At 38.4% G+C, this 16,012-nt stretch overlaps 1 protein-coding gene across 1 annotated transcript in view; it reads right to left on the reverse strand.

The window, feature by feature from the left end:
• Positions 1-16,012, reverse strand: part of COL5A2 (collagen type V alpha 2 chain) — a 738,909-nt gene that overhangs the window by 479,273 nt on the left and 243,624 nt on the right. The window contains exon 6 of the mRNA XM_044075160.1: positions 8,671-8,724. Coding sequence (XP_043931095.1) covers positions 8,671-8,724 — 54 coding nt within the window. The remainder of the gene's footprint in view (positions 1-8,670; positions 8,725-16,012) is intronic.

Consider the following 16,012-nt stretch of genomic DNA (forward strand, 5'->3'; position numbering starts at 1 on the left):
ATCCCTGTCTGTTTTGGTAAAAAATGGGTAATAAAGTTTGAGAAGCTTGTGTTGCAGTTCATTTTGGAAGGCAAGTGAAATAAATTGTGGAATATGGTGTGTTGCATACCAATGTGGGTGGGGGCAGCGCAGACCAACCCTGATGGAGTATGCTATTTCAGTAGCTGTACAAAAAATTCTCACAATTTCCAAGGATTCAACACCTGCCTGAATGGAGCTATTATGTGTGGGAGCACCTCATATTAAATACTGAGTGGCTACACTGCAAGATGTAACACTTATACCCTTGACACTACAGATTAGCAATGCATGCAACCTAGAAAGTTTTCTGAAGATGCAGCAAGCTATGCTACCTGTGTGAGCAGGTCATTCTCATCTAGGGTCATCCTGCTTGTGAACAGAATGTTCTAGAACACAATGTAATACGTGGATAAGAACAGGAATTCATACACTGGTTGATGTATTGCAGGATGTAGGAACCAGCATGTGCTAGCCACTTTTCTGATAGTACACCTAGACATCTGGAGATAGTTTTTCTAACACTACAAGGCAATTATTTACCCTACCTCATCCACATCTCAAATGAACCAGCTCAGTGAATCTTCAGCACTTACTGCACATATTGAATACATCTGTTTTTGTGTCAGTAGGCAATCTGCCAAAAGCATCTGCCATGTACAAGATTGTGCTTGAAGATCAAAACACATAACATGACAATTGAACATGTTACCTGCTACTCAACAGGTATAGTGAGTCTAGTGCCTGTGTACTGTATATACAGGCAGGGCAAATGTTTCAGTATATTAAGCTTGGCTCCCAAGCTGCTACAGCCCATTTGAAGTTTGCATATTAGGCTAATGGGCAATGTCAAAGAGAGTAAAAACGGGATATGTAAAAAAGGCACGTTGTCAGTGATCTTTGGAGACAGACATAAACCTTGGCAGGGCTTGGTTGGGTACAGCAGGTTTGGGGGAGACTCAGTGTTGGAGCCCAAGGCATTGAACACTGAGTTGCTGCTATCTTGAGGTGTATGAATTTGACTCCAGGCACAGCAGGCCCTCTCTTTTCATGTGGGTTTCCTCCAACTGTCAGCAGCCACCTGCTTCTTCATGGCTTCAGAACAGAAAGCACCAGGAGTAATCAGCATACCAAGGTACAGGTTACACATTTAACTTGTTGTGCATTGAAAACAAGGAAGTGAATCCCTTCTCCCATAGGACTTGGAAGCACATACGCTTGCTGCCATCTGCCTTTTGTGAATGGCAACTTACTGTAACAAAACATTTTTTATGCAAGGGAAGCACAATATAGTACAACTCTAGTGGTAAAACAAATAAATTGCTGCCAAGGAGTAACTAACCATGCAGCTGTAGTTGCAAAGATACTGGCTTGCTAGTTATGGCATCTTTGCTATATTTACTTTCTCCATTGTTAATGTCCAGCCTGGTATCGGACATGTACATTGCTATTCCTGTTACAAGTATTAGTTATTTAGAATGGTTGTACTCTGGTTTACGCCATTAACTGATGACACACAAACTTAACTCATATTGTTCTTTTGCATGTAATTGTAACTTTATAGTTTTAACAGTTCTGCGATGAAAAAAATCACCATGCAGTAAAACTGGCATACTATCATATATTGAGAAAAAATCCTGCACGTTGGGCAAATTGAAAAATTATAGTGTGGCAGAAAAAATATGCTTTTTTGAAGATGCAGCCCTAAGATATTTGCACAGTAATCCGATATTTTGCATGTAGCTTAGATGCTTGCCCTGTGACCATTTGAACGCTAAATTTGAGCTTAGTTATTTGAACAGTAGCACAATAGCAGGATGCTCAGAGAAAAAGTTTTTTTTTGCAGCTGCTATATGACACAGATCTAATCATATCTGAGTTGATTTAGAGATTTCTCTAAAAGCTAGAACTTACAAGGAATTTTACTTCAGCTTTGTACAAATCTGTTACATAAATTCTGCAGCATGGTAAACACATCTTGAAAGAAGAACAAACAGCAATGCAAAGCACCCCATTGACATATGCTACACATAAAACAAAAAGCCAGGTTCTCTGGTCAAAAGGGTAACTATAAGACAATGAGGTAGACTAGAAAAAAGGTGAAGAAAAGTTTAGTCAGAAGGGAGACTGACACATTTTTCCTAGTGTTCAGTCTAGAAATACCACTTCCAGACAACTGGAAGTACCACTTTATCCACAAACTACCCTCTCTTCAATGTTAATATCTAATAAGGCTCTAACACTTGTCTCCATGTCAATATTTTGAAAGGCTTTAATATTTAGAAAGCATTTACAGTCAATTTATATCTGCCCATCCTTAGTCCCATACCCGAGTAAATTCTCAGTTTACCTATACCATACTACAGTTAAACAGGAACCCAGTGCCTAACCCCTGGTGTCTCCTTACTTTTGAGTCTGCTTCATGTCTCACTGATTTTTTTTCTGACTACTCCTCTTCCTTCTCCTTGGCTATGCCCACTCCATTTGATCTGCAGCCTCACTCCACTCCCCTACACTGCCCCCAATTTCCACCCAACTCCAGTACCTCTACACTTATTTTTTATTTTATTTTACATTTGTTGACCGGGCTAGTCCAACTGGATATATATCCGTTTACAGTAGAGGCCCGGGGAGAAAAGCTCCACTACATGTGAAAAAAAATATCACTGATATATCACAAAAAGTTATTATAAAACAATATAAAAGTTTAAAAGTTTAAAAAGAGAGATTACAAAGTCAAATCTAAGAACATATAAGATAAGTACAACAATTTTAAAAATAGGCTAGCTTTTAAGAAGTAACTCTCAAAAATAGAAGTGTAAGTTTGAGCTCAGTGAGGGGGAAGGGTAGCAAAAATTAATGTGGGGAGACATACTTTCAGTCAGGATTAGTACAAGGACATAGCCATAGAGTTTTAAGATGTTCCTTGATATGTTTTTTGAAGAGTGCGGTAGAGTCTTGATTAGTCATATGTTGAGGTAGTTGATTCCAATGTTTACCTATGGAATTTGAAATTAATGCATCTCCAGCTTTATTGTAAGATTTAGTTGAGGATAGTAGGAGTTTATTAGCAGTGCGAAGTGTGGCTAGATTTTTATAAGGAGAAATCAGTCTAGCCAGGCTAGGAGTATTATCTGGGAAGTGAAGGGTCTTGTGAATGACTAGTAATTGTTGGTAGAGTATGTGGTTGTTAAGCTCTAGCCAGTTTAGTTGTTTGAGGTTGTGACAGTGGTGAGTTCTAAGGGGAGTAGCAGTAATGAATCTGGCTATACTATTATAACAGGTAGAGAGTTTGGTAATGTTATTTTTAGATAAGGAAGTATATATTGCTGAGGCATAGAAAAGGGTGGAAATCAGGTGGGTCTGTGCAATGTTTTTCCTGGCTGCTGGGGTAAGGAAGGGTTTAATTCTGTAAAGTGTCCCAATTTTTTATTAACAGCTTTAATAGTAGTGTTAATATGGTCATCAAAGTTAAGATGATTGTCTATGGTAACACCTAATAGTCGTGTGGTTTTATCAGGGTTAATAACTGTAGCATTATTTGAGGAGATCGTGAAGGAAGGTATAGGAGATTTATTAGTAGGAGTAAAGAGAAGAAGCTTAGTTTTTTTGGCGTTAAGGAGGAGGCAGTGTTGCATAAACCATTTTTCAACGTTTTGGAAAGTTATTTGGGTGATAGACTGGAGGGAAGAAACATCTTTAGCAGTGCAGATCAAAGTCGAGTCATCTGCATATTGGATGCAGGTAGCTTGTGTCACATTCAAATAGAGGTCATTGATAAATAAAGAGAAAAGAAACCACACCCACTCCCTCACTATCCAATCAGTTCATCCCATCTCCTACCCATACATACTCCTTACAGCTCACCCCCAACCAACTACTATCCACTTCCCCTAACCTTCAAGCAATATATTATAATACTTAGTACATCCCACTCCACTATCTATTCTGTATAATGTCCCCTCAGCAAATTACTAAATCCACTATGCTTTCAAAACCTGCTTTCTTCACAACTCAAATACTTCTACTCACCTTATCGTATCTAAATTATCTTGCCCAACCTCTTCCTTCTAATCATTCTCCACCTTTTCATACAACAAACTCATTTCCCTCACTACCCACACACTCAACAATCCTAATACCCCCCCTATCTATGTCCTATCTATAACCATCTACTTTTTCCCTATAAACTTATCTCATCCTCTAAGCACTCCACTCCCACTCTATTCAGTCCTATCCCCATAAAACTCACAACACTCATACCTGATACTAAATAGTCCAAACACTTCTTTTTCCATATTCACCAACTTATTACTATCCTTCTCTCTGGTGACATATACCCTAACCCTAGCTCCTCTACCCCCTCCTCAATAAAATCCATTATTTTCACTTATCTAAATGCCCAACGTATAACTAACAAAATCCCCAGTCTCCATGCATGGCTTCCCTACAACCAACCAGATATCCTATCCATTTCAGAAACTTGGTTAAAACCCCATATAAAAGACTTCAAAATAACAACCACTGACTATTCTATCATCAGAAAAGAGAGAACCCATAAAAAGGTGGGGGTGTGGCTCTCTTCTACTCATCCTCTCTCTCAGTTACTCCATATACTAAACCTGTCCCCCAGTTTGCTAATGCTGAGCTAATTCTAGCTCTACTTCAGATAAATAGACACAAACATATATGTATAGCCTCCCTTTATATTCCTCCTGGAGATAATATCCCAGTTCTTGAATATATTCTCTCCTGGTTCTCCACCACCATATGCAATGAGACCATACTTCTAGGTGACATCAACATTAACTGGACAACCGTTCAATCCCCAACAAACTCCCTTAATATAAACCTCTATAACTTTACTCAGCTAATAAGTTCCACTATTAGAGCCTCCAAAGACTACTCCTCAGGCAGTACCCTAGACTGGATCTTAGTCTCTCTCACTCTCACATCTCTGACAGTGCCAGCCTTCCTGGCTCTATTAGTGATCACTTCCCCACCATCGCTCATCGCCTTCTCTCTCCCCCCTACAACTTTCAGACAACTATATCTCCATACTCTCCCTAAAAAAACTTCAGTCCCAATACCCTCTCAAACTCACTAAAATCCACAAACTGGAACCCTCTAAAAACTCTCCTCCTGGAAGATGCAGTTACTTACTTTAACTCAACATTTTTAAACCTCTTAGATACCTTTGCCCCACTAAAAACAAAAAGAATAAAAATTAAAACTGCCCCTTGGTTAACCAAGGATACACTAGCTGCCATGCACCTAAGAGACACAGTTTGGAAACGCCACCAGAAAAATAAAACTCTCTTCACCCTTAATTAATATAAAACACTTCATAACAAAGTCAAACAGCTTACTATAGCAGACCACAAAGCTTATCCCTCCTTACTCTAAACTTGTCACAAGACAAATAAAAAAAATTCTTGAATGATATCTCCTCCCTCCTCAACCCTGGTAAAAAAGAAAACTCTTGCCACAATCCAGATGCCTCAGACATGGATTTGGCCACCCAATGTAATTCTTTCTTCATTGACTCAATTGCCTAACTAACATCATCCTTCACTAACAACTCTACATCCTCTCCTTCACCTCCTCCTACCTCCTGCTCCCCTAACACCACCACCTCCCATTTTCCTCCTTTCCCTATAAAACCTATTCTGATGTCTACTATAAAAAAGCCTCTCCAGAAATTAAACCTAGCTCCAACGCCCCTGATAAGATACCTTCTTACTTTCTAAAGATAGCTGGCGAAGCCATCATCCTCCCCATCTTTGCCCTAATAAATCATTCAATCCAAGAAGGCTACATACCCCAGCTTTGGAAAAAGGCCTTTATTATTCCCCTACACAAAGGAGGCAACAATAACAATATTCCAAACTTTCAACTCATTGCCATCCTATCCATACCTCTCGACCTCTTAGTGATAGAAATCTGGACAAAGCCTGACAAAATGGGGGGACAAAGGCCCAAAAATAGGGACAGATTTTAAATAAATCTCTTATAAACTTAAAAAGTTGCTAGAGTAACAGGGTTTGTGTTAATATAAATCTTCTAAAGGATTTGAAGTCTGAAACTCAAATGTATGTAATTATTTAGTGACTTCAATCTGCAGATCGTACCAGTGATTTGCCAGAAAATCACAACTTTTATGAGGACTAGACCAAAAATATGAGGCAAAAATCTGGACATTCTGTGAAAATCTGGACAGCTGAGAGGTATGATCCTATCCCCTATCTCTAAATTTCTTGAAAAATATATTCACTTACAACTTCTACCCCCTTATAGACAATCACCTACTAACCCCCACACAATATGGATTCAGACCTAGCCACAGCACTACCACTGCTCTTCTCTCCTTCCTCGAAACTGTTAACAAAGCCCGCAACTCTGGCTGCTTTGTATCTACCCTCCTCTTAGATCTCTCAAAGGCCTTCAATACCATCTCTAATAACTTTCTCCTAACTAAACTCTTTAGTCTAAATCCATCCCTCTCCTCTCTTAACTGGTTTACCAGTTACCTCTCTAATAGGAAACAAGCAGTGAAATGGAAAAAAGCTACCTCCTCATTCCTTAACAATCCCACAGGCATACCACAGGGTTCAATACTAGGTCCCCTTCTATTCAATATTTTCATTAATGATTTCCACCATTCAGTACCTCATGCAAAACTCATTCAACATGCAGATGATTCCATTATCATCAGTTCTGTCACCTCCACCCTCATAAAACTAACTCAACATGCTTTTTCTATCACTGAACAGTGGATGTTAGATAACCACATAGCAGTCAATGCTTCAGAAACTAAACTTATGATATTTACCCCTTCTAAAACATCCACCATAGACAAAAACTCATTCTCCATCAATAGCCTGAACAATACTTCCCTCAAATTAGTACTTGAGGCTAAACAATTAGGTGTCCTCATTGATGACCAGCTTAAGTTCCCTTCCTATTCCTTAACCTCAAAATTCCCCTCCAGCTCCCTAATCTAAAACTACCTTCTTGTTCCATTATCCTAAAGCTCTCCTCCTGCTTTCTAACTATAAAGCTCACCAGCCACTCCCAAAACCTCAGTCCCCTTCCTGATTGTTGCCTTAATCTACACTCCCACCCAATACCTCTTCAACTGCTTGCCCAAACTGATATTTGAGTTTGAGTGTAAATGGTAACTTATATAAGCTATAAGAGGATTGAGTCCCTGGCTTTGACACAATGGTCTTCGAGCACTTGAGACTTGAATGCTTGTAGGAAAACCTTAAATCGGACTTTGTTAAATCAAAAATGTTTTAGGCTGTTCACAAACATGAAAAAAATCTACATAAAATGAATTTCAGTGATTCAGCTACTGCAGTTTTCATGAGAAATACAAATAATTTGGAACATGTATATTAACAGAAATAAATTTATTTGCTTTGTGATTTTCCATCTACAGATGACTACTCGATCCCTTCCTTCTCCCTTATCCTTTCAACAGCTGCCCATTGCCCTTATGAATTTTTCTGCAGAAACCCTTTCCATCACCTCTTCCAGAAGCCCATTAAGTGATTCAGGCAGTAATTAGAACCAACATTCTTGAGCTATCTCCTTTCACCTTTTTTAGTATGTTTTAACTCCTTACACCTGCTAATTATCAAGACTTTGCTGAGTCTGGAGAAGGCCTTTCTTGGGTAGAATGACACTATCATATCTCCATGATATATCCTTATGGACATATAGTATGTTCCTCTGACTCCTTTGTTCTCTGTTCATGTTTTTTTCCCTTGATCCTGTGCACCTTATTTGAGACTTTCTTCTGGACTCCCTTCACTAGCCTAACATCCACATATTGTTTGTGAAGTGTGATGTCAAGAACTAATCATGGCACCAGACATAACATCTAATTCAAAAACAGTAAAGGAAGTGAATTCTTAATGTGGTATGGGAGATAAAGCTTAATACCAATTGGTTTAGGCCTCTAGTTTTTATTTTACTTCAGTGGTAACATTTTCTGCTTACTGAAACTGCTTAATGAAAAAGACAGAAGTATGACAGACATAAATATATGCAAATTATGCAGACAGACATACAGGCAGATACATAGATATCCACATTATTTAACAATAAAGCCCTGTACAGGGAATAAAAAATTTACAAACAGAATCCTGGAAACATTCAAAAATGTTTGAATGCATTATCTCAAAATGTCACAGTGTGGTTACATTTATCAAAGCTTAACTTGAACTTAAACATTTTCATATACATATTAATCAGACTCCTGGTTACAGTGGTTCTAACAGAATTTACAAAGCTATTGATAACATTATAAAGTGTGGCAAAATATAAAGAAACAGATAAGCTAAGCTATTGGATACTCAGATGTCAACATTCTCCCCGTATGGCACTTAAACTTGCATGTTTCATTTATAAATATTTAATATATAAAACCAGTTAGCATAATAATTTATTTGCTATATGTCCTTATAGGAGAAGGTTGCTGTCGCATGAATCAATCTGTACATACCTGCTATTGGACAGTCTACATAGTACAAACACCACTAATGGTCCAAATAAGTCTGATGCATGTATGGGATCTTTATTATTTTTGTTCATTGTAAATCATTAAAGTCATTACTCGATGAACTAAGGAAAGAGAATACTTACACGTTGTCCTTTTGGTCCAGCATAACCCCTTGGACCTTGAGAGCCGGGAGGTCCCTGAGTAAAAAAAAAAGGAAAAAAAGGAGTTCAGAAAAATATTAAACTTGACATTAACCGTTACTTTGTGACCATTGATGAATGCGTGCAGTATATTGATAATATACCTAAGATGGGATAAGTTAAATTCATTTGCTGATATTGAGCTTAAGATGCAACATATATTATTATTTTCTTAACCTTGCAAAGTTAATATTTTATGCATTTCTTCAGCTGTGTAGGCAATGTTCCGATTTTTGATTCATATATAAAACACTATACATTTCCTTTCAGGTCTGCAGTCTCACTTACAAAAATGAGAAGCAAAGCTGTTTCTGCTTTGGAACACTGCATTCTTTGACTAGTTACATTATTTCTCCAGCATGTGCTCCGTTTAGTTACCCTCTATATCTTGTTACACATGTAGTATTTTATATATACTGTTACCCTGAGATCTGCATCAGAAGGATTTTAAGTGATTACAATGACTTCATAAAAAAGACAGAAAGAAAAAGAAAATGAGGATAATATACAGTAAGCATAGCATGTCCTTGTTCAGAAACAAATCCTTCATAATAATGGTGGCAAATTTATAACATCAAATATAATGCAAATAGCATATATGTTATCCAGTGCAAGAATGCAATCATGTTACTTGCATTCCCGCAACGCTGCACCATGACTGTTGTCTGAGAAACAGCTGAGTAAAAGTAACTTGTTACACTTCTTTTCCATGAACAATTAAAAAGCATAATAGGTGTTGTTAATGCAGTTTTCCACATAGTTTTATTTAAAAATGCTGACTTCTGTTTGGATCCACTACTTTGTTGATAGTATTATAAGGTCTTTTTCATTTATTGTTCATATTAAATTATGGGAAAGAGTAGTGGAAGCAAGGTTAAGAAGGGACGTGATGATTAGTGATCAGCAGTATGGTTTCATGCTGGGAAAGAGCACTACAGATGCGATCTTTGCTCTGAGAGTGTTGATGGAGAAGTACAGAGAATGTCAGAAGGAGTTGCATTGTGCGTTTGTAGACTTAGAGAAAGCATATGACAGGGTGCCTAGAGAGGAGTTGTGGTATTGTATGAGGAAGTCAGGAGTGTCAGAAATGTATGTAAGAGTGGTACAGGATATGTACGAGGATAGTGTGACAGCGGTGAGGTCTGCGGTGGGAGTGACGGATGCTTTTAAGGTGGAGGTGGGGTTACATCAAGGATCAGCTCTGAGCCTTTCTTATTTGCAATGGTGATGGACAGGTTGACAGATGAGATCAGACAGGAGTCCCTGTGGACTATGATGTTTGCAGATGACATTGTGATCTGTAGTGAGAGTAGGAAACAGGAGACCCTGGAGAGATGGAGATATGCTCTAGAGAGAAGAGGAATGAAGGTCAGCAGGACTAAGACAGAATATATGTGTGTGAATGAGAGGGAGGAGAGAGGAATGGTGAGGATGCAAGGAGTAGAGGTGGCGAAGGTGGATGAGTTTAAATACTTGGGGTCAATAGTTCAGAGTAACGGTGAGTGTGGAAGAGAGGTGAAGAAGAGAGTACAGGCAGGATGGAGTGGGTGGAGAAGAGTGTCAGGAGTGATTTGTGACAGACGAGTACCTGTAAGAGTGAAAGGGAAGGTCTGCAAGAGGGTAGTGAGACCAGCTATGTTATATGGGTTAGAGACAGTAGCATTAACAAAAAGGCATGAGTTTGAGCTGGATGTGGCAGAATTAAAGATGTTAAGATTTGCATTGGATGTGACGAGGGTGGACAGAATTAGGAATGATTATATTAGAGGGTCAGCCCAGGTTGGAAGGTTTGGAGACAAAGCCAGAGAGGCATGATTACATTGGTTTGGACATGTACTGAGGAGGGATGCTGAGTATATTGGGAAAAAGATGCTAAGGATGAAGCTACCAGGTAACAGGAAAAGAGGAAGTCCTAAGATAAGGTTTATGGATGTGGTGAGAGAGGACATGCAGATGGTTGGTGTGACAGAGCAAGATGCAGAGGACAGGAAGAAATGGTAACAGGTGATCTGCTGTGGCGATCCATAACGGGAACAGCCGAAAGAAGATAATGATTAAATTACTAGAATCAGTTAATCACTATTTCTGTGAAAAATGATACAGGCAACATTAAATAATAAATAGCATGATAACTAATGAACCACAATGTTAGTGTCTTGACATACAAGATAACCCTAAGCTGTGTGGGCAATAAGCACATTCAACAACGATATCTGCCTCACTTACAGACCCTCAACCGACCCTGTTCTTTCAGACCTACTGAACACCCAGAGGTCTAATGGTTCCATAAACACCTGGTCAAAAGATCTTAATCTCTTCTGTAACATGAAAAGAACACGTTGAAGGGAAAGATATGTATCATTGAGAATACCATTTATCTGGAATTGCCTTCCACATAAAGCAAAGTATGTCTCTTAACCTATTCAAGCATAATCTGGATGAATGGATGGGAAACTGCAAATTCATCCCTGGATTTGCATCTTTGTCCCTTATGGATAGGAATAACATGTAAATGTCTGGGGTCTGGGCTATTAATTAAAATATAAGGGCACTGGGTTATTCATACTGATAAAACAAGGGCTAAAAACTTCTTGGGAATGCATGGCTAAGCTTCAAAAGATTCAGAAGGATCAACAGCATTGTGCATACCTACAAACCTATGAACCTATGAATGTGAGTAGGTATGCAGTAAAGTACAGAGATTTGTCTGCTGTATTATTTCACAAAGAAAAGACAAAGGTGTAAAAAAGGCAAATATGAAGAAGTGCCTTGCCTCAGACATTTTAAAAAATGTGAGAAATATCTTTTTTAAGACTCCTTTATAATCACAACAATTACTATTAATCTATAGCTAATTCAGGTGTGCACCTTTCTAATTACATTTACTCATTTAGGCTTTACCTTCATGGTTAATCATGCTTGAGTTATTCTTGCATGAGTTATTTTGTGGCTGTTGTTAAAATAACCATGTGGCTTGCTGACATTGAGGGAGGCAATGGTTGCAGCACCCTGGAGCATAGCACTTTCATCGCACACTTAAAGTACTCTGGTAATCAGACGTAACAGTCTCATTAGTATCGCATGATGTCTAACTCCTTTTCTTGACTGACTTCATGCTTTTAGTTCTTCTTCAGTAGACATTTTTTGAAATTTCTCCTTTGAAAATCTAACTGACAACTGATAACTTCTTGCACCGGTCTTGTTCCTGGAATTGTTAAGAGAAATTACAACTATTTTTCTCATGTTGTCACACATCTTACCATCTTTCCAAAAAGCCTTTAGTGCTGTTAATAATTTCTACATAGCTCATTCGATCAAAGGAAATTTAAGGCAGTTCAGTCTTACAACTGTGTATAGCTTACAAGTACACACACTCAGAATGACCCTCTCCCCCAAGGAGGGGCAGACCAGGCCAGTAAAGCCAGGAGTGAATTTGTGAATATCAATACAATTGTGTAGTTCTCATTTGAAGGAGGACAGTGTATCATATTGTTTAATTTGCATTGAGACTATTAAAGAGGTAGAGAAGGCACTACATCATGAACAATTGTTATTCTTTAAATAAAACATTACTTTTATTTGAAATGCTGACTTCTCTTTGGATCTACTGCTTTGTTCTGATTAAGTATTAGAAGATCGTTCTTCTGTTTTGTTCATATCAAAGTAGTGGAATCAGTTAATTCCTATTTCAGAGTGCTTCTACTTTTGTTTTAACACTTCCCATAACAACAGTCTCCCCCTCCTGCACAAAATGCCATATTTTCTGAATACTGAGCTGACATGTTGATTCAGTGACTTGACATTTTCACTGCCCAGTTGCAGTTATCCATTCTTCTGCTTTCATATCATGCAAAATCCCATTTTCCCATCTTTTATGTTCCCTTCTTCACATCTAAAATAGTTCTTCCTCATCTTAACTGATTTGAATATTTTTGTACTTGAGACGTGGCTGGCATTTGATTTTATTTACTTATTATTTTTTCTAGAAAGACAAACTGAGTCACATTTTCTGTTCTCAGACATAAACATATAGCACATTTTTAAATAAGTGACTTAATATGTAACCAAAAATTGTGAAAAGTCATTCCATTTAGCTGCTTTACTGTTTTTCTATAAACCGACTTATCTTTACTGCTAGTCTTATACTTTTATACATTTTTCTTCTTTTTTGATAGGTCTGTTCTCAAGCCTGATCCTTCTGGATTTATTTTGCTGCCAGAATACAATGTGTTTTTCTTCATCTCTGACTGCCAACTTTTCAGAGAAAAACATTGTTTTCATTTCCTTATTTAAGGATAGTTACTTTACACCAAGGCTCTTTGCATTTGTTAAGGCAGTTTCACTGCTTCCACTTTATTCCACAGTGTCTTTTTGCTTCTTTGATTAACATTTAAAGATATCCTCATGTTCCATCAAACGTAATCTTTCTCACATCAGGCATGTTCAGATTTGATTAACTTGACAGCACACTGGTAAAATGGTTTGTGCGGTTATCTTGCCATTAGGTTCACTAGTGTGGATCTCAGCTGATGTGGCTTCTGTGGAGAGGATCTCAGCTGATGTGGCTTCTGTGGAGAGGTTACATATCTTCCCTGCATTTATATGCAGTTTTGTCCAGTGTTCTGGGTTCCTTCCACATCCCAAGCACATGGTCTAGGTGAATAGGTGATTCTTCAAATAGTCTCTAGATGTGTGCACCATAAGAGAGCAAATGTTTGTGCACATTATGTGACTGATTGACTTCCTATAGGTTTATGGGTAGTTATTAGGCATACAGTACAGGAGACCACTAAGGAGCTTATCCCAATTTCCCACATGCCCCAAAGCACTGTCTGGTTAATTGATTTATTCAAGATCAAACCATGGACCATAGGAAGTGTGTCATTAACAGCTTTATAGCCTTAAACCTCTGTTATAACTGCCAGACTTAATACATCCTATCCAGGATTACTTTCTGTGCTTTGCATCCACTGAATGCCCAGCTAAGATTTGCTAACTCAATGAATATAAAATAAATTGAGTAATAACAACATATTTCAATGTATGACTCTTAAGATATATTTGTTGTGAAAGTCATTTTTAAATAATCTCTTATTCTCAGATGTTGAATTACTGCCACGTTTGAAATTGTTTCCCTAATACATCTCCCTGTTGAAATGTTGGCACTTGAAATGCTGACTGTCGAAAAGCTGAAAACAAGGACCAAAAAGCCAGAAAACAATTAATCTTGAAAATCGTTCTTCTCCTTAAAACTTTTTTTGCAAGGGGAAAACCTCCCCACATTCCTGAAATTATACCAACTGCAAGATCACCTTACCTTGGAGAAAAGGGACTATTCTGAGAACTAGCATCTTGAACTTAGTATATACAAACCCATTCTTTCAGCCATTCAGTCTCTGCATTTTGGAACTCATTCTAGCAGGTCCTGTCATATTAAATGGTTACCCTCTATCACATTTGGGAAAATTAGGTAAAGGGCCTGCCATATGAGTATCATTTCCCCCTGTCTGAGAAATGTCACCTGTAAGATGTTGAGAATGATTCTGTTTGTCTTTCGTTTATTGACTTATTCATGCATTTTGTGATATCATTTTTATCCATCGCATGCTTGCAGGAGAAATGCACAGACCCCAGCAAAGCAGAGATATTAATTCTTGAAAGAATACTAGAGTGCCCTGGTATTATAAAACACAGTCAATCATATTTCTCCCAAACACACACAACTACGTACACTTCAGAGGATCACCCATTCACCTCCACTATGTCATCGGGTTGGGGATCAATGCTGCAACAACTGGATGAAAACTGTGAGTTAGGCAGGAAATGCACACTCTGCACAGAAAGCATCACAGCCAAGAACTGAACTGGACAGCAAGGGCTCTGAGGCAAGTATTGCACAAGCACTTGTAATACTCTGTTTAAGCTTCCACAGTACAATACTTTTTCTGTTCTTCTAAAGCTCGAGCCTATGGAGACCTATGTCAGGTAGATGATATTGCCATAGGTTCTCTGGATCTTCTGCATGATTCTGTACAGATTCCAGCAATGTTGTCCCATGATGTTTGCCTGAGAAACAACAGAGTAAACTTAACTTGACAATAGGCAATGCTGGTGCACAATCAGGAAGTCAGAAAATACATAAAGAGTAGGCTGAACATCACCCAGTAGTCTCTAACCCATTGCCATCATCAGGCATATGTTGTTGATTTGCAACAATATACAGTGTCAGAAAGCAAAAAAGCATGACCCCAGTAGAGGTAACAAACCCATATCACTGACACAGAAAGACACACAAGTAAACTTCAAAAGCAAACTGTAACAGGGAAACAAAGTATGCAGACATGCCCAACATTAACAGTACAGCAGGGTTATGCACTCTGAAGATAATATGCACCACTTCAAGATAGTCATGTCTCAAAGGTGGAAGAGTAACTATTATTCAAAGAATTCACTCTTCGGCTAGAGAAAATGGTTCACACACGAAAGTACTAGGCATATGAAGGAAAATGCTACAATGCATGTATGACTAGAGCTGTAACAGTAGCCAGACCATTACAACAGGAAATTGTCTACAGTGCATCACATCAAACAGCCCCAACTCAGCAAATACATCTGTCATAGATTCATAGGGTCATAGGAGATTACTAAGCTAGCATCTTAAGAGCCCTTACAAACTTAGCCATTGTTACCCAGATTTTACTGGATTTTCAATCCCTAAAGGCTAGAGGTTGACTTAGGTTTGTGCATATGCCTTTGAGTACTTTACAGACTGCCCTTGTCCATAAGGGACATGGGCACCACTCCAGGAGTGAATTTACAAGTCCCCATCCATTGATCCAAACTGACTTTGAAAAAGCTCAGGGAAGTGCTCTGCTTTACATGAACAGGAAGCCTGTCCCAGAGAATGTGTGATCTCTGAGACACATATCTGTCTCTCCAACATATTTTATTCATGTCACTGATCCAGTTTAGAGCACTAGATTGGGAGACCCTCACACAGTTTGTCTTGTAAATGGATAGCAGTTCCATCAGGGTTGGATTTGTGAATGCCTTCTGGTTAAGTATAGATCACCCAGTAATAGTCAGTAGGAAACAGAGTAAAGGGATAAGGCTTTATGTCTATCCACACAGAGCATGTTGTTCACACCCTGTATTTTCTATAAGGCACCTCTTAGGTCACTCCAGCTGTTGCAAGTGTCAGATCAAGTACATGCTTAAAGGTGCATTGTATTCAGTTACTGGTCTGATGAGGACCGAGTACAGTGGGACTATAACTTCTTTGCAT

Source organism: Protopterus annectens, chromosome 6.part0, assembly GCF_019279795.1.
Source record: "Protopterus annectens isolate FY-2018-M chromosome 6.part0, PAN1.0, whole genome shotgun sequence".
Taxonomy (NCBI): domain Eukaryota; kingdom Metazoa; phylum Chordata; order Ceratodontiformes; family Protopteridae; genus Protopterus; species Protopterus annectens.